The 25,996-nt window shown below is 33.1% G+C and overlaps 1 protein-coding gene across 1 annotated transcript; it reads left to right on the top strand.

Annotated features, from left to right (window-relative positions):
* Nucleotides 1–2,745: 2,745 nt before the first annotated feature.
* Nucleotides 2,746–9,396, top strand: LOC7466075 (calcium-dependent protein kinase 13). Its single transcript, XM_002323547.4, has 7 exons — nucleotides 2,746–3,714; nucleotides 4,591–4,734; nucleotides 5,005–5,157; nucleotides 6,058–6,173; nucleotides 6,263–6,430; nucleotides 8,581–8,811; nucleotides 8,897–9,396. The coding sequence occupies exons 1-7, from the start codon at nucleotides 3,090–3,092 to the stop codon at nucleotides 9,044–9,046; spliced, it is 1,587 nt and encodes a 528-aa protein (XP_002323583.1). The 5' UTR covers nucleotides 2,746–3,089; the 3' UTR covers nucleotides 9,047–9,396.
* Nucleotides 9,397–25,996: the final 16,600 nt, after the last annotated feature.

Genomic DNA, 25,996 nt, shown 5'->3' with positions numbered 1-25,996 from the left:
TTTGCAATGTGATCCTTGTTCTTCCATTAAATCTCACATAATTCCTAGATAGCCACTTATGTAATAATCACCCACATAATTGACATCTCCTTGCTTTTGCATCCCTTATCGCTAGACTCAGAATTTTGATCTTGCCAAGCATTATTTAAGTGGGCTGACTTCTTATTAACCCAACTTGGCTCGTGTTTGTGACAAGTCTAGGATATAAAATAAGTCATGTATTCGTTTTATCATATTTTATAGTAATTTTTAGAATCCAATCAAGCTTAATTACAAACACTTAATTAAGTTGATTAATGAGTTTAGTCAAGGATTGTGAATTTTGATTTTTTTTTTAATGAATTGAATGGAAATCAATCTACATTAAGCTGGCTCATACATGATAAAAATAAATTATAATTAGGTTTAAGATTTATTTATTGATTAATAAATGAGATTGGGTGAGTTATACAAAGACAAACTTTAAGTGCACAAACTATTATGGGTTTGTTCGCATTACCGTCCATCATGTATTTAATTAAATGGATAACATAACCATCTAGGTGATGACCCAGTGGTAAGAGCTTGGGACCAAGAGGTTTGCTCCCTCTGTGGTCTCAGGTTCGAGCCCTATGGTTGCTCACATGATGGCTACTGGAGGCTTACATGGTCGTTAACTTCAGGGCCTGTGAGATTAGTCAAGATGCGCGCAAGCTAGCCCGGACACCCACGTTAAACTAAAAATAATAATAATAATAATAATAAAATGGATAACATTGATCGGAAAAATAAAATAAAATTAAAGATTGGTATCGAGAGCTTCTAATTCCATTTGGTTCCAAGTAGAATCTTTTATAAATTATAATAAGAAAGCAAAGTTATTAAATTCATCCCATGTTTAAGCGGATTAACTTGTATTAATTAAAAACAATATTACTTCAAGATCTTTTTTTATTTAAAAAAATTATTCGATTTAATTTTAAATTTTAATTTAAATCAGATTTTAATTACTAAACCATTAAATAACGTATTGCATCGGATTTAATTATGCTGACAAAAAATATATCAAATATTTTTTCCAGAGATATCATAAGTGTAGCTTTGCGTGTTTGGTTGTAGTTGTTTTTTAAAGTACTTTTAATTCGGAAATATATCAAAATAATATATTTTTTTATTTTTTAAAATTATTTTTGATATCAACGCATCAAAATAATATAAAAATACCAAAAAAAATATTATTTTGAAGTAAAGAAAAAAATAAAAAAATTTAAATTTTTTTAAAAATGCACGTAGGTTTAGAGAAAAATAATTTTTTTTATTGTTTGCATTAATGTAATGCAGATATAGTATAATTAATTGTATTGTTGAGTATGAATGAAAGTCAAAAGCTAACATTATCTAACTGTATTGGTTAGCTTTCATCTTTCTTGGAATGAGTTAAAAATGGCATAAAAACCCATATTTAATAAATATTAAATATATCACTTAAAGATATTAATTGAATCGTACTTTATATATGGTAATTGCTTTAACTCGTTCCATGAGATTAGAGAGTGATTATGAACTTTGAATGATCTTAAAAGGAATTCCTTAATGAAATTACTCTATTTTACATTAAGAAAACGAGTAGTGTTCTACAAAAGGAACATCTAAAAAAAAAAGGCTACACAAACAAATTAGTCATTTAAAATTATTTTTCATATAAAAATTTAAATCAATTATTGCTTTATTTTTCAATACAATCTTATAAAAATTATGAAGACATTTTTTATTTATTTAAAACTTACTCTTAGATTAAAATTATGATTTTTTATTTTAAAATCCATGCATAAAGAAGAATAAATCATATTTTTCTAAAGAAAACTTATCAAAAATTTAAGGAATATTAAATGATAAAAATAATAAAATTAAATGAAAAAATATTTTTTTTCTAGAATGCGATATATATATTTTTTATTTTATCATTATTTTCCATTATTGCACTAAAACAATAACAATAACCTCAAAATGATCCTTGTGGGGAAATTGGAGGAGTAGTTATCACATCTTGGAGTGGGGTTTGCAATTACCTCCATTATTGCATATATTTTGTTGTTGATGTCTCCTCTTTTTGTCTCTTAAATTTCAATTTTTTTTTGTTTAAATTTCTTTCTTCTAAATCATAATTAATGTTGTCACTTATGCCATACTCTCTCTCTCTTCATAAATAGGTTTCCTTTGAAGGTTTTTTTTTTTTTTATAATTACCCTTGGAGGTTTTTAATTTTTTTTTAATGATAGATTACATTTGAAGTTACTGACCGATAAAGTACTATTTATTTTTATTATAAATCATATTTATTAATCAACCTTACTTCAAACATATTTAAGAAATAAATAACGTAAATAACAATTAAATTGTAATAATATCTCAACAATAGGATCACGAAGTACTTAGGCTGTCCTTAAGAAACCAAAAAACAATATTCAAAAATTAAATTAGCAATTGATTTCATTAGCTACTGTGGGTAGAATTAAAAGATTTTTGTTCCAGGGTAATAGAAAATTATATGAATGTTAATTTTAGAATTTATAAAATTAATTGAGATATGGATAAATTAATTCAAATATCTATATTAATATTTTTTTTTTGAAATCATAATATAACATCAATATTTTTTTTAAACTACAGTAACAAAAACATAGTTTACCAAAAAAAGAGTAAAGACAACAAAAATATACAGAACCTGAAGGACTTTAAAACAAAAATTTTTCCGAATCCGAACAACTCACCCATCCTCCCCCCCTCTCTCCCTCCTCCACCGTCCCGTTCCGACCCGATTAGCCGACAAAAGTCACAGAACCAAAGTCTCCGATTAAAAAAAGAAATATTACTCTATCTCTTAAGAAATTAAATAAAATAAAATAAATAAAATACTCTCAAAAGACTAAAAAACTCTACCAGAAAAAGCCACACTCCACTCCTCTCACTCACTACCACCACTCCCTCTCCTCTTTCTCTCTCTAACTTTGCTTCAAATTTCTCTCTCTAGGGTTTCGCTTTCTATAATGTAGAAAAAGTGAAACCCTAAGTCACACTTTCTTTCACAAGATCTAAACAAATTGCTGTAAATGGGGAACTGTTGCAGATCTCCGGCCGCCGTAGCTAGAGAGGATGTGAAATCGAGCTTCTCCGGTCAAGATCACGGAAAGAAAAACAGCACAGCTAAAAAGACACCGCAACCAATCAGAGTCCTCACCGGCGTCCCCAAGGAGAATATAGAGGAGCGGTATTTGGTAGATCGTGAGCTAGGTCGGGGAGAATTTGGCGTAACGTATCTGTGTATAGAGAGAGACTCGAGAGAGTTACTTGCGTGTAAGAGTATTTCGAAGAGGAAGTTGAGGACTGCTGTGGATATTGAAGATGTGAGACGAGAAGTAGCGATTATGAAGCATTTGCCGAAGAATTCGAGTATTGTGAGCTTGAAAGAAGCGTGTGAGGATGATAATGCGGTGCATTTGGTTATGGAGTTGTGTGAAGGAGGGGAGTTGTTTGATAGGATTGTTGCTAGAGGTCATTATACTGAAAGAGCTGCTGCGGCGGTTACCAGAACGATTGTGGAAGTTGTTCAGTTGTGTCATAAACATGGTGTGATTCATAGGGATTTGAAGCCGGAGAATTTTTTGTTTGCGAATAAGAAAGAGAATTCGCCTTTGAAAGCTATTGATTTTGGATTGTCTATTTTCTTTAAGCCAGGTGAGGAATTAATTTATGATTAACTGATGATTATAAAATGAAGTGGTAGGGATTTATGCATGGATAATTAAGCAATGTACCTTTGTAATCGTTAGGTGAATATGAAGAAGGTGCTGTGAATTGAAACAGGAATATGGGGGCTCAAAAACGGAAAAATCTATGTAGTTTGTTCCTACTTTCTAGGGTGATCTAGTTTTAGTGAAAATGATGGAATCTTAGTTACTAAAATGATAAGATTATCACAGTATCATTCTTTGAAATGCCGGGAAATTCCTTGTAATATTCTGTTTTATAGTCTACATTTAGCATCAGAAGCCTTGCTAATATTTTTACATGCCCTTTTTGAAGACACTATAATTGTTGCTCAAATAAGAAGAATGGGATGTTATTTTGTTCAAGCACCGGTTTATTTTAGAGTTCTCATGTAGGATGTTTACCGTGTTTAGTCATGGTTAGGTTTTAGATATGATCTTGATGTTTGCATCATGATTGTCATGGATATTTTTGGTGCTTTCAGGAAGAAAACTGCTATTTCAATAAATTGTCACTTGCTGGCTGTAGATCATTTAAAGTTTCATCGATTTTGATTATTTGTATATCTAGTTACTATATCATGCTGGTGTTTCTACTGCCTAACTGCTATTTCAATAAATTGTCGCTTGCTGGCTGTAGATCACTTAAAGCTTCATCGATTTTGATTATTTGTATATCTAGTTACTATATCATGCTGGTGTTTCTACTGCCTAACTGCTATTTCAATAAATTGTCGCTTGCTGGCTGTAGATCACTTAAAGCTTCATCGATTTTGATTATTTGTATATCTAGTTACTATATCATGCTGGTGTTTTCTACTGCCTAATTTTTAAATACTGCTAGGTGAGAGGTTCTCTGAAATTGTTGGAAGCCCTTATTATATGGCTCCAGAAGTGCTCAAGCGGAACTATGGACCAGAAATTGATATATGGAGTGCAGGGGTCATTCTCTACATCTTGTTGTGCGGTGTTCCTCCATTTTGGGCTGGTAATTATACTCTTGGTTCCCACCCCTCTCTCGTCATTACTATGTGTGCATGTGTTTTTTTGGTTGTTGGGGTGAGGGAGGCTGCAGCATGTTCAAAGCAACACCTCTCCATCCTTGTATGATGTCCTCAGAGCATGCGAACAGCTTTTCTTTCTTCTTTTTGTTATTTTACCATTGCTTTCCTTTTTTCATGTTCTTGTTCTGCTTTTCTTGAAAGGTGGGTTTGTTTTTCATTTTAACTTAAACCACTTTTTCAATGCCTCAATACAGAGTCTGAGCAAGGAGTCGCACAGGCCATTCTTCGTGGGATTATAGATTTCAAAAGGGACCCATGGCCAAATATTTCAGAAAGTGCTAAGAGTCTGGTGAGGCAAATGTTGGAGCCAGACCCAAAGCTTCGACTAACTGCAAGACAAGTGATAGGTATTTTATATATGATACTATTTTGCATACCACCTCAGGATATGAACATGTATTTTGTTTCACCATGCTAGAATCATCTATTACTATCTATTTCTTTTGGGGTGTGTGGTGGTGTGGCGGCATGAGGATTGCAAATCTCATCTGCCTTTGCTACAATTTTGCTCTTTAGGTTGTTTGTTTCTTTAATTAAGATTCTACCTGTTTATTAAGAAGCATTACATCTGTGAATATTCCTAGAATTGTGGCAGAAACGCAATAAGTCCACTGAAGAACATTTACTTGGATTCCGATAAGAGGCATAAGAACCTAAGGTATTGAAGAAAATGCAGTTCACCCTGTCTACAGCCCTTATAACTTACTCACAGGACATCTTGGTTTGTAGGCAAAAACTCTAAAAAGTTATAGTTCAAACCTCATTTAAAAAACTCTCTTAACTCACAAGTTATCTTGTTATGTGGACAAAAAATTGACACTTGATAGATGAATATGTAAAAGGTGCTATGTTGCTTTATGGATGTGATGATGCATCCTAGTTTGAAGAACTATGTACCATATGTAAGATATAATGGGTTATACTAGAGTTTCATCTAGCTTACCAGCGTTACCAGCGTTATAATGTCTTGATTTAGAACCTCATGATCACCTCTCTAGTTGTAATATATTTTACATAATAGCTGCATTCAAGCCTACAAGTTTTAGCATCTCTCCAGTTAACATTCCACTTCAGCAACCTTTAGCTGTGCACTCTGTCTAGGAACAAACTATGATCATCCAGTTTCTGGGTTTGGTCTAATGGCATGCATGCATTGTGATTTTAGTAGTTGTCACATTTGAACGTTTGTGTTTTATGTTTATTTATTATGATTAGTCTTCACCTGATGTTTATGTTTCTACTTATAGAGCATCCTTGGCTCCAAAATGCTAAGAAAGCTCCAAATGTTCCTCTTGGTGATGTTGTCAAGTCAAGACTTAAGCAGTTTTCAATGATGAACAGATTCAAAAGAAAAGCCCTCAGGGTTAGTTTATTGTTCCTCTACAATCTTTATATTTTCATCTGATAGTATTTTTTCCCATCCAGAAATAAATAGTTGGGCACTTTTACTAGGTTATCGCTGATTTCTTATCCATTGAAGAAGTTGAAGACATCAAAGAAATGTTCATGAAGATGGACACCGATGGTGATGGTATTGTTTCAGTTGAAGAATTGAAAACTGGACTTCGAAATTTTGGTTCCCAGCTTGCAGAGTCTGAAGTTCAAATGCTTATTGAAGCTGTGAGTATACTTTATGCTTCTCAGTTTCAGGTTTCATCAAACAGTGTCTGCGCTCTGCTGAAAAAATCAAACAGTATCTTTAGTATACCTGTTTCATGTTTTCACCTTCAACAACAGCACCAGTGGCACAATTGCAATGAATACATATCAGAGTTCCTTTTTTTTATCCGCAATTATTTTCTTATTAAGTGAGGGTTGCACCTTTGACACTGATGAAGGTGTTTTGCTAGAGTATGCTAGAGGCATTGGTATTATACCCATCATGAGACTACATCAAGTCAAGTTATATGACCAGTTAGTTACCTGTCACACATTAGCATAATCAGTAGTCCCAGAGACAATTTTAGTTCTAATCTTTTGTTTAGGTAGTTTATCCCCTTACCTGTTCCAGTTGTCTTTCCTGAAACAAATAATTTGCATCTTTGAGGAAAATCTGGAAATGGGATGTTCGATGATATTTCTTCAATGACTGCATTGACGAAAGGTTATTTAAATTTTATAAACCGGATTCCTGCTTGATTTGGAAGAATGAAGGTTTGGGCTCTAGCATGAATGCGAAGGGGTCCCAAAAGAAAAAAAAAAAAGGGAAGCTGGTGACTACTTGACAAAAACTACATTTGTATCAGACATTGACTTTAAGCTCCTGCGTAGAATGCTCACTCTTGGAACTTAATGGTATGGTCCTGAGGTAGTAAAAACTGTGGTGTTCCAGCGAATGGAGTTTAATTACTGCAAGGAAAATAGCTGGATTAATTACAGGGATAGTTCACAGCTTAGAGCAGATTTCAGTTTGAACTCGTTATGTGTATGTGCAACTTTTATCTGAATCATTTACTTTTATCCCTGTCTTTAAAATCGTTATGTGTATGTGCAACTTCTGAGTCTTTTCAAGCTAGAATTATATGCATCTGTCTGCATCCTTTGATTCCACTAATGTGATCTCTTCCATGACACTGCATGTTTGATCTCAACCCATGCACACATCCTCTCATAAATTCGCTTTTGAACTCCTCTTTTCTTCACTCCCTTGGTTTTTTCTTAACACTGTCTCCACCTTACCTTGCTACATCTAATCCCTCTGTGATGTGCTGTTTCTAAGTCAGTTATTGTAGTTGGCTTCAGTTTCTTATCTTTTCATCAGGCTGAGTTGTGGTGAATGGGTTGAAGAGATTCTTTTGCTGGATTGGTTCCTAGGAGTTGAGAGAGTGGTTAGTGAACGAGGCTTGTTTTGTCTTGATTTCTGACTGTCTCATGGGGTTTGGTAGTGATGAAGGTGCTGTTCAGAGTTTTACTATCAATTACCTTTACAAGTAGGCACAGATATGTTCTGGAAGGGGGTGGGGAAGGCAGTTGGTTTACAGATTCCCTCTTTTTTTTTTAAAAAAAATCATTTTTCACATTCCAATTAAAAAGTTGAAGTATTTCATGCGAAGGAAAAGAAGACAGATGAAAGAAAATTAACAAGCTTTGACCTCTTGATTTCTCTTAGCTGAATACGAGAAAAAACTAACAAAGGAGACATCAAAACAGATGTGAAAACTTTTGAGGTTTTATCGGAACATTTTAAAGGTCAAGGTTGAAAGTGGAGCATATCTGATTAATGAAGAATATGAGTTTACATGTGGTTCGTTGAAGAATATAAGAGTTTTCACATGCTGCACATGCATGCATGATATTGTTTATTCCTTCAAAAGTTTAATCTTCATAAAGGCAATAATCTTCTTAGAGGCATTATCATAATGCATTAACATTGTAAATGGCTGGGAGCACAGAAAATAGAGTAAGAATAGATGAAGATGAGAAAGGATGAAAAGCACTCTCTCTCCTCCCCTCATTTCTTAGTTGGTTTGATGGACAAGATACAAAAATTTAGATGACTACTATCATAGAAGAAAACTCATCTACTTCCTGGCTTTTCTCCCTATCCTTTCTGTTTGGATGAGTTGAATAATGTCGAAATCAAGGTAAGGATTGAATTCAATTGATCCCACCTAAAGATATGAGTTGAGCATCTCATCTGTCCCTAGCCCATTCCTCCTTACTCATCCATCCTCTATCCTTTTGTTGAGCAAACAGTTTTAAGGAAAGTTTTATATCTAGTTTTGTATTAGTTTCTTTTGGATTTGAATGGATTACTTGTTTGCCAACAGGTAGATACTAATGAGAAGGGTAAACTAGACTATGGGGAGTTTGTTGCCGTTTCCCTTCATCTCCAAAGGATGGCCAATGATGAGCATATTCACAAGGCATTCTCCTACTTCGACAAGGATGGCAATGGTTACATTGAACCAGATGAGCTCCGGGATGCCTTGATGGAAGATGGAGCAGATGATTGTACAGATGTGGCAAATGACATCTTCCAAGAAGTAGACACTGACAAGGTGAAGGGCTAATACTATATTTAACATTATATGCAAATTTTGATTCAGCAGATTTCAGTCTGACATCAATGTCTTGTGAATGCAGGATGGAAGAATCAGCTATGATGAATTTGTTGCTATGATGAAAACTGGGACAGATTGGAGGAAAGCTTCCCGTCATTACTCTAGAGGGAGATTTAACAGTCTAAGCATGAAGCTCATGAAGGATGGTTCACTAAACTTGGGAAGTGAGTAACATATACACGACCTATGTTTAATTTATCATTGCAAAGAAAGTAGTGGATCATCACCATACATCTTAGAATTTCCTTCTTTTGTGATAATTTGATGGGGCCCTTTTGCTTGTGGGTTACGAGGATAATGGAGGCTGAGTACATCTTTTCTGTCTGCAAAATGTTAATTGTGTAAAAATGATGACTGGTACCACGGTACAGGATGTATGATCCCATCCTTCTTTTTTTTTTTTTTTTTTACCCCCTTTAACCTTTGATAATTGTTTCTTGTTGACAATGCGAACATTGGTGAGGTGAATTCCTTAGGGCTGTAGTATATTCTTCTGAAAGGAAATGTTTTGTATGTGCTCTATGCTCCAGCTTTTGACACTTTTCTTTTGCTCGAAAAACAAAAGATGTGCTCACTCATGGTGGGGGGATGTCTATAAACATGAAAATAATGAAGTTACTTCACTGTAAAAACCACGTGCAATGCTATGAAATGGAATTTAATTTTAGACGGGTCATAATCTCTATTTAGTTTTGTTCTCCGAAGTGTATGCATACATAATTGCTAAAAATGTCTATAAACATGGAAATAATGAAGTTACTTCACTGTAAAAATATAACACGCAATGCTTGTTTGGGAGAGTTTGTAACCGAGTTTTGTTTTGAAAAAAATATTAAATTAATGTTTTTTCATATTTTGAAATGGTTTTGATGTGTTCAAATTAAAAATAAAAAATTAAATTTAAAAAAAATGTTAAAAACACTTTTGAAAATTAAAAGCACTAATTCTTTGAAAAGGAATTATGGGTTATGATTTTTATTTAATTTTGTTTAATCTTTTAAATATGCGGCTCAAGTTATAAATCTGATTGGGTTGAATAAATTGATTTTATTTTAATTATAAAAATAAAACAAGTTGGATTAAATTTAAAAAGAAAAGTCATTAGGATAACCCGAGAAAAAAAATATTATTTTAAAAGGGGATAAATGATGCAATTTAATTCATAATCCATTAAATGCAACAAAATAATACCGGCGGGGTTAAAAAAGGATATAAAAAACCGGTCATGATCAATTTGAGCTAGCATGATAAAATCATAACCCTAGTAATTAGAGCTTAGTCAACCCAGAATATTCTGCCAAACTTACAATCTATATTATGAGATTAGAGTAAGACAATAAAAAATAAAAAGAATTATAAAGCCTATTTTTTTAAAAAGAATATCATCCCATGTTAACTTTTAAAACTCGTGACCTGAGTCATTAGACCTGAAGCACCATATCTGGAAAAACTATGAAGCCTAATTTCCAAAAACAAATTTCAATTATACAAAAGGATTAAAAAAAATAACAATTAAAAGAATGAGAATTAAAATTGAAATACATAATAAATTTTACATCGGATTGAAGGGTGAAATTAAAAAGAAAAATCAATTTAGCAAATGAAAAAAAAAAACAAATCAAAAGAATGAGGAACAAGATTGATATAAAAAATAAAAACAAAATTTTGATTGAAGGGTGAAATTGAAAAAAAAAAATCACTTTAACAAAAGAAAAAAAATAAAAAGAATAAGAACCAAATTGGTAAAAATAATATACCATAAATTTGGATTGGAGGATGAAATTGGAAATAAATTTAAATTTTACAAAAAGGCCAAGAAGAAAATTAAAAATGAAAAAAATAAGGACTAAATTGGAAAATATATTACCATAAATTTGGATTGTAGGATGAAATTGAAAACCAATAAAACTTTTTAGAAAAGGATCAAAGAAACAAAATTAAAAATAAAAAGAATAAAGACCAACTTGTAAAAAACAATATATGTCAAATTGGAATTGATGGATAAAATTGAAAATAAATAAAACTTCTATAAAAGGGCCAAGAACAAAAATTAGAAATAAAATGACAGGGATTGAAGTTGAAATACTAACAATAAAGAGAACCAACCTGTACTTTTCAGGGAGGAGAGAAAAAAAAAGAAAAATAAAAAAAGACCTAATGGAAACAAATCAAACCACCATCGTCAGGAAAAGAATGTGCCAACGCTTCTAATGGCACAACATAGAGATGTTTTTGGATGTGGGGTTATGCCTTATTCGCCACTCAAAAGGCAAGAGCACCTCCCACGAGTCGGGGAGTGCGTTTCACATGCCTTATCTTTTTTATTTTCTTATTTAGTCAAACATCAAATTACCCTTAAGTTGACTTAATAATAACAAAAAAAAAAAAACCATTGTCAAAAATCAAAAAGCCCCTTGACTCTAGGTTTAAATTTTTTTCTTTTAAAGGCAATTCCATCATTTCATTGTGCATTTTAATTGTTTATTATTTTTTTATATTTGATTGAATACCAAATTGCCTCTCAGCTGATATTATAATAATGAATATGAAAATATAAAAATACCCTTTTATGTTACTTTTGAGTTTTTTGCTCTTAAAGGTATTTTTTGCATTTTACTGTGTAATTAAGATGAAAAAACACTTACTTATCATAAATTAATTTAATAATGACAAATGAGCCATATGAAAAAACTCAAGAATGTTTTGGGTAAAGGGGTAAAACCAATATGAGTCTAGAGTTATAATGTTTTTCTAAGGCCATCTAGCTTTTTTAAATATTAGAGATCTTTAAAAACTTAAGAATAATTGTAGGCATATTATGATTGTTAAAAAAAACATGAAGGTATTATTGGCAAACACTTAATTCAAAGGGCAACTAAAGTACATTTGTTTTTATGATTGTGCAATAAAAATTTGTAGTGGTGATATTGATGAGATAGTGTTATAATTGTTTTAAATTTGTGACTATAATGAATAAATACATCGTCATACATTTATATGTTTTTGATGTGATTGTTCATAAAAAAAATTGAAAAGTTATAATTTATAAACAATATCTACTTAAAGGGTATGACTTAAAGACTTTCTTTTATTTTTTAAAAAAATATGTGCAATGAAAGTTTATATTAGTAGGTAGTGTATCTACAATTTATGTGTAAGATAATTTTATTAATAAAAATATATTTTTAAAATTTTAAATTTTGTAAAATAAAAATATTTAGGATAAATTACATTTTATATCATGTACTTTAGTTAGTTTTTCATCTTGCCTTCATTATTTTAGAAATTACCATTTATATCTCCTAATTTAAAAGTTGTATAATACTTTACATTATCATTGACATAATCCCAAAAAGGTAAAAAAAAAAAGTTAATATATTGTTTATGGAAAAAACTTTGCATGTATATATAACAAAGATAGAAATTTCATCTAACATAAAATAAGGAAGACTTCATTTACATGTGAAGTCAACCAAGATACAAAAGGATTATTTGAATATAGAGATTGAAACGAGCTTACTTGACATATTAAAGACACTTAAAAAAAAAACGTATAATAGAAACTAAAGCTATAGATCTCATATCTAAGTATAAAAATATATATAAAACTTTCATTGAAGATAAAAGAAAACAAGAATCTTAAATAAAGGAAAGTAGAAACAAAAAAAAAACAAAAGAAACAAAAGAACATATGAAAGGACACTTAGAAACAAGAAACAAGAATCTTAAATAAAGGAAAGTACTAGATAAATTAGACAAAACCCCACAAAAAGATTTGATCTAATAGTAAAAAAAAAAAAAATTTAAAATTATTGAGGATAAAAGGGACAAAAAATAAAAAAAAAGTGTTGTTGCTAGTGGTGATAACTAAAAAACACTTAAAAGGCTTTTAAAATCTTGGAGGAGGAAAAAGAATATATGTACAAGATTTCTATTATATTCCAATTGTAGATTGAAAAGAAACTTATTGATGATTTGAGAATTCGCTTTCTTGTCTTTAGATCAATTACTTTAATGCTACTTTGATTATAAGAACCAAAAAGATATTCTACAGTACAAATAGTTTTGTAAATATTGTCAATCAAAGATGGGAAAAGAGAAAGAGAGAACCATTATCTTTTAAAGGTCTTTTAATATTAGTTCTTTCTCTCTCTCTCTCTCTCTATATATATATATATAGAGGAAGCGATTACTTCTTTTAATAACTCCTTTGAACATTTGGACTAATCCCATCCCTCATGAACGGACCAGGCTTAACCTAATAACCAACATCTCACACTCATGTATGAAGGACTAGATCTATCTAATACATTATATTTCAAACTTGCACAAGAATTTCATACTAGACGAACAAACTGTGCAACCTAAAGCACACAGTAAAATGAGCTCCATATAATACAGGCCATATAAGAGACATCAACCTCATAATTAGTTACTCCTTAAAGTGTACTATTATACCCCAAGTATTTTTAGTTACACATGACTAAATATAATTCAATCCCTCAAGAATTTCATACTCAATCCATCCTTACAATTACAAGTAATCTAAATCATATCAAATTTATTCGAGTGATATGATCCCGACCAGTGAATACAAGTAACAAGTATAGAACTAAAATTACCTTTCCTTTCGCTCTCATATCAATCAGATTTGAATTAACTCGCTTTTCTAGGAGTATTTTTTTAAGCCGAATCATTACATGACTATAGGATATACTCCTAAAGTAGCAATCATTTACACATTACCTCATGATACAGTCAAAAGTTACAAATGGTAAGATATTGAGATCTTATGCATGATCTCCAGGACTCACATAATAAAAAGGCAGGGATTTATTTTTTATTCCTATAATGGTCGACAACATATAGAGTATGAAATACATGCTATAGTGGAGCTTACGCTTTTCTTATCTGAAGACAAAAAGTGTATGTCGTTGCTCTCCTTATTAAAGGAAATATACCATACGAGTTTTATTCTTGTCGCCAAAAAACATAGACTTCAAATCAGAAATTCTTATTTGCTCACTGTTATTGGTGACAGATGAATAATTTTATACTTGGCTTCAATCATAATAAACATATAAATGGTGAGAATTCATTCATGTCGTTTTTTATTTATTTAAGAACCTTATCTTGGTTCCTACCAATGTGACTTCTTAATAATTACTTTGAGTTAAAATTACTCCCACTGCGCCCAAGTAGCTTATTAAGCATTAAAACTCAAATAGTCTCATCTCTACTCACCTTACAAGCGCTAGAGGTGATTGCTCATGTGAGTGAGCCAATCTAAGTCTATCGATATACTTTAACAAATTATACTATATGATACTTTACTAATTACATTCTACATAGGCCAAGGGATCTCACATGTCTAACAAATGCATCCATTGCTATTGGTTTTATGAGTTGATCTGCAACCATAGAATTTGTAGAAATGTGTTTTGGGATCACATCATGTTCAATAATTACTTATCTAATGTAGTGATATCTCATCTTGATGTGTTTGGTCTTTCCATGATATTTTGGATTTTTGGCCACAACTATTGCAACAGTGTTATCACAGTAAATTGTCACTGAGTCTGATGCTGATTTGATAATTTTCAAATGATACAGGAAACTCTTTAACCAAACAACATCTTGTGTTATTGCAAAACCAGTTACATACTCAGCCTCTATATTAGATAAGGCTATGCAGGATTGTTTCTTGCTCCTTCATAGTATTGCACTATCATTAAACAAGAAAGCATACCTCGAAGTTGATTTGGACTAGTCCACATCTCCTCCCTAATTAGCATCAGAGTAACCAATCAATTATAAGTCCTTTTTTTTTTCTAGGTAACATATCATGTAATTCGAAGTTCCTTTCAGATATCGTAAAATCCTTTTGACTGCCATCCATTGTTTTTGACCAGGGTTTGATTGATATCGACTAATCAATCCAACGACATAACATATATCAGGACATGTGCACATCATTGCATATATCAAACTACCAACGACACTGATATAAGGTACTCTTGACATTTTCTCCTTTTCTTCTAGAGTCTTGGGACATATATCACGACTCAAGCTCAAGCTCTTATCAACATGGGTGTTCATTGGTTTGCTATCTTACACGTGATAACACTCTAACATCTTTTGATGTTAGTCTCTTGAGTTAAACCCAAAAGCCTTTTAGCGCGATCTCTTACAATTTTAACACCAAGAACATAGCTGGCCTCACCCATTTCTTTCATTTCAAAGTTTGATGATAACCACCTTTTAGTAGTATCAATCAACTCTTTGCTATTTTCAGCTATTAAGATGTCAACATATAAGGACAATATTATAAACTGTTGTTAGAACATTTTAAATCCATGCAATGGTCTTCTTCCATTATTGTAAAACCATCCTTAAGGATAACTTGATGAAACTTGATGTTCCATTGTCTAGAAGCTTGCAAACTTTGAGCTCTTGTCCTTTAGTCTCAAATCCTAAAGGCTGATCCATATAGATGTCCTCATTTAGTTCTCCATTAAAAAATACAGTTCTAATATCCATTTGATATAACTCTAGGTCCATATGTACGACTATAGCTTAAATGAGGCGAACTAAAGTAATCCTCCCAACTGGTGAGAGTGTATCTTCATAATCAATTTCCTTTTCTTGAGTGTAGCTTTTCGCTACCAGTCGAGCCTTATAATATTCTTTTGACCCGTCTACCTTACATTTAATTTTAAGAACCCATTTATTTTCAATGGATTTTTATCTTGATGGTAAATCGACCAAGTCCTAGACTTGATTAGTTTTCATTGACTCCATTTATTCTTCCATAGCTTTGATCCATTCTCTTGTTTTAGGATTAGATAGAGCATGATTGAATGTTTTAGGCTCTTCATCATCTTGTGGACTCATGAATGCTTCCCCCTCAATCTTAAATCGACGACGAGAAATTGGTTCACGAATGCTTCTTCAAGGTTGAGATTGCTCATGATCTTGCTCCATAAGAGTAGGAATAGACAAAATGTCACTCCCATTATTTCTAGGAGGATTAAGAGTTTCCTCTAAGTCCTATGCTAAATAGCTTGTTGTGCCATAGTCTAGATTTTCTATTTCATATAATTAAAAATCTTTATTAACCTCATCTATCATTAGAAAATCCTTTTCTAAGAATACAACATCACACGATTTAATCTTCGTCACTCTTCCATCAAAATTTTCACCAATAAATACAAATCATTTGGAATGTTCAGAATATCTTATAAGGATACACTTCTTTCCTCTAGGACCAAGTTTCTCATATTCATAAGAATTATTGTGAATATAAGCTGCGTACCTCTATGGATGAAATAACTTAGATTAGGTTTTTTGCTATTCCATAGTTCATACGGGGTGGATGAGACAATTTAGAGGACACATGGTTAAGTATATAGGTAGAAGTCAACAATGCATCTCCCTAAAAGGAAATTGATAAGTTAGCATTCGCCATCATTAACCTAACCATATCAAATAGGGTCTTATTTCTCTTTTCTACTACACCATTTTGTTGTGGAGTATAAGGAATAATTAGCTGTCTAGCTATACCCTTTTCATCACAAACATTTTTAAATTGTTCAGATAAGTATTCATGTACTTGATCGGTTATTAAAGCTTTGATTTTTGTGCTTAGTTTATTCTCTACTAGATTGTTGTATTGAATGAAGCAATTCAATGCTTTAGACTTGTGTGAGATCAAATAAACATGACCAAATTGTGTGAAAGTCTCTATAAATGTGATGCAATAATTCACAACATGTCTTGCCCTCACATTTATTGGGCCATAAATGTTTGAATGAATACGTTGTAATGGACTACTGACTCTTTTAGCCTTTTCCAAATGGTAATTTAGTTGCTTTTCCAGCAAGACAACACTCATAAATGGACAATTCTTCTTTTGGTAAGTGATCCCATGTAATCGGTCTTGCCAATCTATGTAATCGGTCTTGTCTAATGTGTCCTTATCTATCATGCCAATTTATGATATCATTATTATTATTAGTGCTGTAACTTTGAACAACATAAATAGAAGCATCATCCTTAATATATATATTAACGGTGTCTAACACCATAAAACCATTTAATATAAAACCAGAACCATAAAACATGTTATCCAGATATATTTTCACACAATAACTAATAAACACAAAATAAAAGCCCAATTATAGTAAAGCAAGAACATACATAAGATTTTGTCAAACTTCTGGAGCATAGAGTACATCATGACGATAAAGTGTGCAACCGCCCTACAAATCTAGTTTGCAGCTACCGATCACGAGCATAACAGCGGAAGTATTATTCCCTCTATATATGTATCTACTTCCCTTTAAAATTTGATGAAATTCCATAAAGGTTGTTCAATCCCTTGTTATGTGGTTGATTAGTACTTAAAAGTGCATTTTTATCAAGGTTTTATATCATCATTTTGCACTTGAAATATCAATAACTCCTTAACGAAAGCATGTTTTATAATAACATATCTAATAATATCAGATACCTTTAATTTATGGTAAATGTTCATCTTAAATGCAGGCCTATCACATAGATGAAAGAATTGATTGATGAGTTGAAGTACTGAAATTGAAAGGACAAAGAGATGGCCAAACTTAGAAAAGAGATGCTGGTGCAGTCCAAACTGGAACACTGTTCGGTTCGGTAATTGCGTCATATCTGGAGCTGTAGATCTTGGATTTAGGTCCATTTTATATGGATGGAAAGATAAGACATAGGCCTACAACTTTCATGTGAAGCCCAAGATTTAAAAAGGCCGTTTTCAAGTCCAAATTGCAGCAACAACAAAGAAGTCTGAATCTGTCCTGCAGCCCAGACACTGTTTAGTGTTCAGCCCATATCTCGAGTTCTAGAAGTCCAAATGATCTCAAATTTTTACCCTGGAAAGATGAGACAATTCTCTAGAACTTGCATGATTTAAGTTTGTTCAAATTATGACGTCATCAATGACGTTTTTGGCAGACAAGAAGATAAGGATTGTCACCAAGTCAAGATGTGGCCACCCACTCATCAATTAGTCAACAAATCAATAGTTCCGAATTTTGGCCTATAAAAGGAGGCATTTGCCATGTATTTAGGCATCTTGGTGTTCAGATCAAGATCATGCTCTTGCTCTCTCTTTATATTTTGTAATGCTTAAGTTTTGCTTATATTAATTTCTTGCTTATGCTTTTCATTTCCTTTCCTTGTTTATTTATGTTTCTTTCTTTCATTATGTGTTGCTAAGTTAATTATGTCAAGGTGAAAAGGGTACACTAATGGTGTAAGAATAAGTATAATATAAACTTAACATGGACCTTAATGTTGGATACTAACATGCTTTATATTTGTTACCTTGTTCACTTTTAATACTTTGCTTGTTAAATGATTAATCTAGATTTATGTTGTATAACACTTGGTACAACAAATACTTGGCACTTTCATAGCCCATACTGTATGGTATAACCGACACCTGAGCTATGAAAGGAACTTGATTTGTTGTTAACATAAGTTATAATCATGAATGCCTGACAACATTTACAAGTATTAGCATTATTCGAATAAGATAACTAATGTAATCATGTTAACAATTTATAATCTGATTGGAACCTCCTTTGTGTGTGGTTTCCAATTGAATAATAAGAGTTTATACTATACTTGTTTGAAATACCATTAGTGGATCCTCTAACCTTGACATTTGTTGTTATCATTGTTTAATCCTTACGTTAATCTTCCATCTCAAAGTCCTCATCAACTTCTTCCTCTTCTTCTTCACTATTATTATTGTTGTTATTGTTGTTGTTGTTGTTGTCTATAATTTATACAATTAACCTCCCTGTGGTTCGACCCCGGTCTTACCGGGTTATTTATTACTTCGACACTCCTGCACTTGGGAGAAGACATCAATCTTTTGGTCGTGTCAAGTTTTTGGCGCTGTTGCCGGGGAGGTAAATTCTTGTACAAATCATAGTGTTTATTTTATTTTCTCTTTTTACTTTTCTTGTATTTAACTTTGTTTCTTTTGTGTTGTTTCTTTTTCTATTGTTTTTCTTTTCTTTCTTTTATTCTCTTCCTGCACGTGCATGAGAGTGTGGTCACGTACATTAAGTGGTAGACTTTGTAGGGTATCCTCATCATTTTCAGAAAATATGGCCGAAGAAGATAACCAATCACTTCATAATGAGAATAATGAGAATATTCGGGTTAGAACACTTAGAGACCACATGAATCCCACAAGAACAAGTGCACCCTCATGCATAGTTTTTCCCCCTGATGCATCTCATTTTAATTTTAAGCCAGGCATTATTCAACTTTTACCTTCTTTTCATGGTTTAGATTTAGAAAATCCATACTTGCATTTAAGGGAATTTGAGGAGGTCTGTAACACCTATAATGACTCAAATTGTAGCATGAACACCATTAGGTTAAAGCTTTTTCCTTTTTCATTAAAAGATAAAGCTAAAACATGGCTACAAAATTTGAGACCTGGATCCATTCGTGCTTGGGATGAAATGCAACAACAATTTTTAAAGAAGTTTTTTCCGTCCCACAGAACAAACTCTTTCAAAAGACAAATCATCACTTTCACTCAAAAACCAGGAGAAACATTTTACCAATGTTGGGATAGATATCGAGACTTGCTTAATACTTGCCCCCATCATGATTTTGAAACATGGAGATTAGTTTCACATTTCTATGAAGGATTAACACCTAGAGATAGGCAAATGGTTGAATTGATGTGCAATGGAACTTTTAAAGATAAAGACCCTAATGAAGCAATGGAGTACTTAGATTTGCTAGCTGAAAATGCACAAAATTGGGACACCACAGGTACTTATGAGGCACCAAGTAAAACCCAACCTCATACATCTAGTGGGGGTATGTACAACCTTAGGGAAGATCATGACCTCCAAGCCAAGTTTGCATCCTTAGCTAGAAAAGTCGAGGCACTAGAATTGAAAAAGAGTGGTCAATTAAAATCTGTTCAAGACATTGCGTGTCAAATCTGTGAAACCAACGAACATTCAACCAATGACTGTCCAACCTTGCCTTCTTTTAAAGAATGTCTCCATGAACAAGCCCACGCATTAAACAGTTTCCAAAGGCCCAATCATAACCCATACTCGCAAACATACAACCCTGGTTGGAGAAATCACCCAAATTTCAATTGGAAGAGTGAGAACAATAATGCTCAAACTTCACAGCCACCGTTTCAAGCACACCATAATTTTCAAAATTCTCATGGATATGCACCTCCTTATGCTCCGCCTCCTAGAGGAAATCTTGAGGAAACATTGCATGCATTTATGGAAAAGCAAGAGGCAATTAACACTCAACTTGCTCAAAGCATGACAGATTTTAAAGATACTCTTGCAAAGTTCACATCTGCTCTCAGTTTCCAAGAGAAAGGTAAGTTTCCATCTCAACCACAACAAAATCCCAAGGGGCAGTACCATGCAAATGCAAGTAGTTCGGGAAGCCAACATATGGATCACGTAAAATCAGTCATCACTCTTCGCAGTGGTAAGGTTATTGAAAAACCCATTCTTGAACCTTGTGAGAATGATGATGAGTCAATCTCTGAGGGAAAGGAAGGGGTTGAATCTGATCATTGCAAAGAAAAGACTGATTCTCCGCCAGCACTTCCATTTCCTCATGCCATGACCAAACAAAGGAAAGTTAATCACAACTCTGAAATCTTTGAAACTTTCAAACAGGTAAGGATCAATATACCTTTGCTGGATGCTATTAAACAGGTTCCTTCTTATGCTAAATTTTTGAAAGATCTGTGCACTGTGAAGAGAAAACTGAATGTGAAAAAGAAAGCCTTTTTAGCCGAACAAGTAAGTGCTATTCTTCAAAACAATAATGCTTTGAAATATAAAGACCCTGGTTGTCCTACAATTTCTTGCTTTATTGGAGAACATAAAATTGAAAGAGCCTTACTTGATCTTGGAGCTAGTGTGAATTTACTTCCATATTCAGTTTTTCAAAGTCTCAATCTAGGTGAGTTAAAACCAACTTCTGTGACTCTTTTACTTGCCGATAGATCTGTAAAAGTGCCTAGAGGAATAGTTGAAGATGTGTTAGTACAAGTCGATAAATTCATTTACCCTGTGGATTTTATTGTCTTGGATACACAACCTGTTGAAGCATGTAATTCATTTCCTGTTATTTTAGGACGTCCATTTCTTGCAACTTCTAATGCATTGATTAATTGTAGGAATGGATTGATGAAGCTATCATTTGGAAACATGACATTGGAGATGAATATTTTCAACATTTGCAAACAACCTGGAGATGATAATGATTTACAAGAAGTAGATTCTATTGAAGAATTAGTTTATGATCAACTTGAATCTACTTTGAGTAAAATTGAATTGGATGAATCTGAAGATTTGCAAGTGATTTATTCTCAGGAAGAAATCACGGATGAAAAAGACACCGAAAATGTTGATGCGGATCTTTTGTCAAAAGTGACAACAGATTCGACATCCGACATCACACCAATCGATGATTACTTTCCTAATGAATCCTTACCTTCTCTTAGTTCAATGTCTTGGTTTGCTAAAAATATCAATTTTCTTGCTACAGGAGATTTGCCAACTCATTGGAATACCGAAGACAAAGGTAATTTTTTGAACGAAGTGAAGAAATTTTATTGGGATGACCCTTACTTATTCGAATATTGTCCTGATCAAATATTTCAAAGATGCATTCCTGACAATGAGGTAAGTAATGTCATTAAACTTTGTCATTCTGAAGCATGTGGGAGTCATTTCTCGTCAAAAAAGACAGCTGCGAAAATTTTACAAAATGGATTTTATTGGCCCACCATGTTCAAGGACACACATGCATTCTGCAAAACTTGTGAAAATTGTCAAAAAGTTGATACTGGTCAAAAAGTCTTGCTTTATAATTCTCGACTCCATTTATGTCCTGGAAAGCTAAGATCAAGATGGAGCGGTCCATTTATTGAGAAACATGTGTATCCTTATGGGACCTTTGATATTGAGAATCCAAAGAATGACAATGTTCCTAATGGAAATGGACATCGTTTGAAAGCTTATTTTGATAATTTTCCTAGTGAAAATGAATCCATTGGTTTGAATGATCCTATAGATAAAGGTTGAGTATTTTGTTTTTCTCACATTGTTTTTGTGTTTTCTTTTTGGTGTGAATTTTGTTTTGTTAGTCTCTCTCACCCCGGTCAAATGGCGGATAACGGTACTCCGTGACTTCAGTCGGTTCTTTCAGTTTCCCATAATAACTGATATCTGTATATTTGTGCAATTCTTTGCTCTTTCTCCCTTCTTTGACTCTCTTCTCCAATTCTCATTTGAAAATGGACACCACTCTTGAAAAATTGAAAAAGTACTTTCCCGCTCTGCCTCAGAATGCGATTACAAAAATTTACCGTGCTAGGTGTGCAAGATTAAGGTTGTTAATGAATCATGGAATTCCTGAAGATATTCGTTGGCTGATTGAAGCAAAGGTCCGATTATCAGGTGAGTCCTCTAATTCTTTCATTTCACACATGCCTGGAACAGGTAAAAGCACTTTTGCAAAGAAACGTCGTGCAAAACGACTGAAAGTCTGTCACCGATGTGCCAGATGGACTTGTAATGCAACATGTCGTTCTTTAGGAATGGTATCTATAAATCGTGAAGATAAAATACAATTCATTAAGGATGACCTGAGTAAGGGGTCTTTAGATAATCTTCTATTAACCCTTGAGACGCATCCTAGTGGAGATGTGCATCGTGCTATTCATGATTTATGGCCACAATTCCATAAAGAACATGATCGACTTAGTCTTGGGAATCTGACTAAAAAAGACCCTGTTTGCCAGTTTTTAAGAAAACTGGATGGGAAGCCTATCCCCGACCCATAGAGGGCGTTTAAGCCGTTCTTGGACGTAAAACCAAGGGAAGATGTGAGCCACAATCACAACTACCTGTACATACACATGCTTTTCAAAATAAATAAATAAATAAATACATAAAGAGAGAGAGAGAGAGTGTGAGACTCCAGCTGGCCTATATCTAGGTGATATGATTGCATTTTCAAATCCTCATCTATAAAATCTTCTCTTCCTTCCCCTCATTTCTACTCAACCCTTACATTAGACAGATATAGAAGTGTGTAGAAATGGCAGGTCCCTCAAGTTATCACATAAAAAATATTTGTGTTTTCGGTGGATCCAGTCCTGGAAAGGAAATAGCTTTTTTGGAAGCAGCAAATCATCTTGGTCAGGTACTAGCTGAGAAAAAGATTCATTTAGTGTATGGGGGAGGCAGCCTTGGGTTAATGGGGGGTGTGGCAATAGCTGCATTTTTAGGAGGTAGTCAAGTTTTGGGGGTCGTCCCCGAAGCTTTAACAAAAGGGGACATCATTGGAAGAACAATTGGAGAGGAACTACAGGTCTCCACAATGTCTGATCGATTGAATGCAATGTTTAACCATGCTGATGCCTTCATTGCCTTACCAGGTGGTTTGGGCACATTGGAAGAGATCTTTCATATTTCCTCTTGGGCCCAACTTCACATTCACCATAAACCTATAGGTTTGCTCAATGTTAATGGTTTTTATGATAATTTGTTGTCTTTTCTTGATCAAGCTGTGGAACAGGAATTTCTAACATCTTCGGCACGACAAATCATAATCTCTGCTGCTACTGTTGAACAATTGATCGACAAACTACAATCTTTCACCCCTGTAATTGATCCTTCCATGAGTCGCATAAATTGGTCAACTACAGAAAGCCGTAAAAAGCTTAGATTGGATTTGAGCCTTCGTTTGTGAATCCTTGCGTCTTTTGGTTTTATTATTAGCATATTATTTTGTTTTCTTATTTCTTATATTTGTTTAAGTATGTTTCAGGTTTGTCAGTGTTCGTTGTTTCAGGTGATGTCTTCTATACTCTATCTTTCGACCTTAGGACATTGAGGACAATGTCTCGTTTTGGTTGGGGGGAGAGGGTAGTAGTATTTAAAAAAAAAAAAAAAAACCATTTGGCTAAACTGTTCTTACTAGGATGGCAGAGTAAGGGGGAATTTTATTGACTCTTGAGACGCATCTTAGTAAACATTTTCTAATGGTCATTTGCAATATTCATAACAAGGCCTATTAGAATACTTCTTGAAATATTCAGGTTTACAAACTCTCGCATTGTTATCACTTGATTCTGCTCATATACTCATTTAACAAGTATTCTTAAACCTTCATTTTCACACACACACTTTAACATATGATTGTGGGTTGCACATTGGATTATTACATTATTTATGTTCTTTTGTTAAAGGTAACAACTAAGGGATAGGGATAGTCTATAATTAAAAAAAAAAAAAAAAACAACAAAAATTGATGATAATAAAAGCATAGATAAGTTTGGTTTCGTAGCCTCCCTAACCTAAGCAATTAAGCCCGAAGGGGTGTTTTAACACCTAATACCCTAAAGTCAACTGACTTGGGAGCTATTGGCCCAAAGCTTGTTACATGGGTTAAGGAGAAAAGCTTAAGGGAATCAAACATTGCACTATCTACGTATCAGTATCTGCAACCCGAGTTACTAAGCTCGTAGGGGTGTCTCAACACCTAATGCCCTAAGACCAACTGGTCTGGGAGTCATTAGCCGAAAGCTCGTTACATGGGTTAAAGATGCATTGTGTTTTAAGTATATGTATATATATATTGAAAAAAAAGAGACAAAAAAAAAAGAAAAAAAAAAGAAAAAAAGAATATAATAATCCCAACCCAAGGAAGTTAACCTTAAACATTAGAACAGAATATTGTTTTCTTCCAATAAAAGCCCCATCATCTATGTTTTTATACATTGAGCACATAAAAATGAAGGTTTAATAATATTTTGTTTAAGAGGTATTGAGCAGATATATAAAATTTAATGAGAGTTTGTTTATCTGGATAGATTAATGGAAGTTGAATGATGAATGCCTTGCTTTGTGGAATTTGCAAATAGTTTTTCTATTTTAACGCTTTGATTACTAGGGACTAGTAATAAGCTGGTTGGGGGGTGTGATTAGTACTTAAAAGTGCATTTTTATCAAGGTTTTATATCATCATTTTGCACTTGAAATATCAATAACTCCTTAACGAAAGCATGTTTTATAATAACATATCTAATAATATCAGATACCTTTAATTTATGGTAAATGTTCATCTTAAATGCAGGCCTATCACATAGATGAAAGAATTGATTGATGAGTTGAAGTACTGAAATTGAAAGGACAAAGAGATGGCCAAACTTAGAAAAGAGATGCTGGTGCAGTCCAAACTGGAACACTGTTCGGTTCGGTAATTGCGTCATATCTGGAGCTGTAGATCTTGGATTTAGGTCCATTTTATATGGATGGAAAGATAAGACATAGGCCTACAACTTTCATGTGAAGCCCAAGATTTAAAAAGGCCGTTTTCAAGTCCAAATTGCAGCAACAACAAAGAAGTCTGAATCTGTCCTGCAGCCCAGACACTGTTTAGTGTTCAGCCCATATCTCGAGTTCTAGAAGTCCAAATGATCTCAAATTTTTACCCTGGAAAGATGAGACAATTCTCTAGAACTTGCATGATTTAAGTTTGTTCAAATTATGACGTCATCAATGACGTTTTTGGCAGACAAGAAGATAAGGATTGTCACCAAGTCAAGATGTGGCCACCCACTCATCAATTAGTCAACAAATCAATAGTTCCGAATTTTGGCCTATAAAAGGAGGCATTTGCCATGTATTTAGGCATCTTGGTGTTCAGATCAAGATCATGCTCTTGCTCTCTCTTTATATTTTGTAATGCTTAAGTTTTGCTTATATTAATTTCTTGCTTATGCTTTTCATTTCCTTTCCTTGTTTATTTATGTTTCTTTCTTTCATTATGTGTTGCTAAGTTAATTATGTCAAGGTGAAAAGGGTACACTAATGGTGTAAGAATAAGTATAATATAAACTTAACATGGACCTTAATGTTGGATACTAACATGCTTTATATTTGTTACCTTGTTCACTTTTAATACTTTGCTTGTTAAATGATTAATCTAGATTTATGTTGTATAACACTTGGTACAACAAATACTTGGCACTTTCATAGCCCATACTGTATGGTATAAC

The sequence above is a fragment of the Populus trichocarpa genome, chromosome 16, assembly GCF_000002775.5.
Source record: "Populus trichocarpa isolate Nisqually-1 chromosome 16, P.trichocarpa_v4.1, whole genome shotgun sequence".
NCBI lineage: Eukaryota > Viridiplantae > Streptophyta > Magnoliopsida > Malpighiales > Salicaceae > Populus > Populus trichocarpa.
This window is presented reverse-complemented; position numbering and strand designations above follow the sequence as displayed.

Coding starts and splice junctions, on each gene's coding strand:
- LOC7466075 (XM_002323547.4), top strand. CDS start 3,090: ATGGGGAACTGTTGCAGATCTCCGGCCGCCGTAGCTAGAGAGGATGTG. Junction 3,715..4,590: donor GTCTATTTTCTTTAAGCCAG/GTGAGGAATTAA, acceptor AAATACTGCTAG/GTGAGAGGTTCTCTGAAATT. Junction 8,812..8,896: donor AAGAAGTAGACACTGACAAG/GTGAAGGGCTAA, acceptor TTGTGAATGCAG/GATGGAAGAATCAGCTATGA.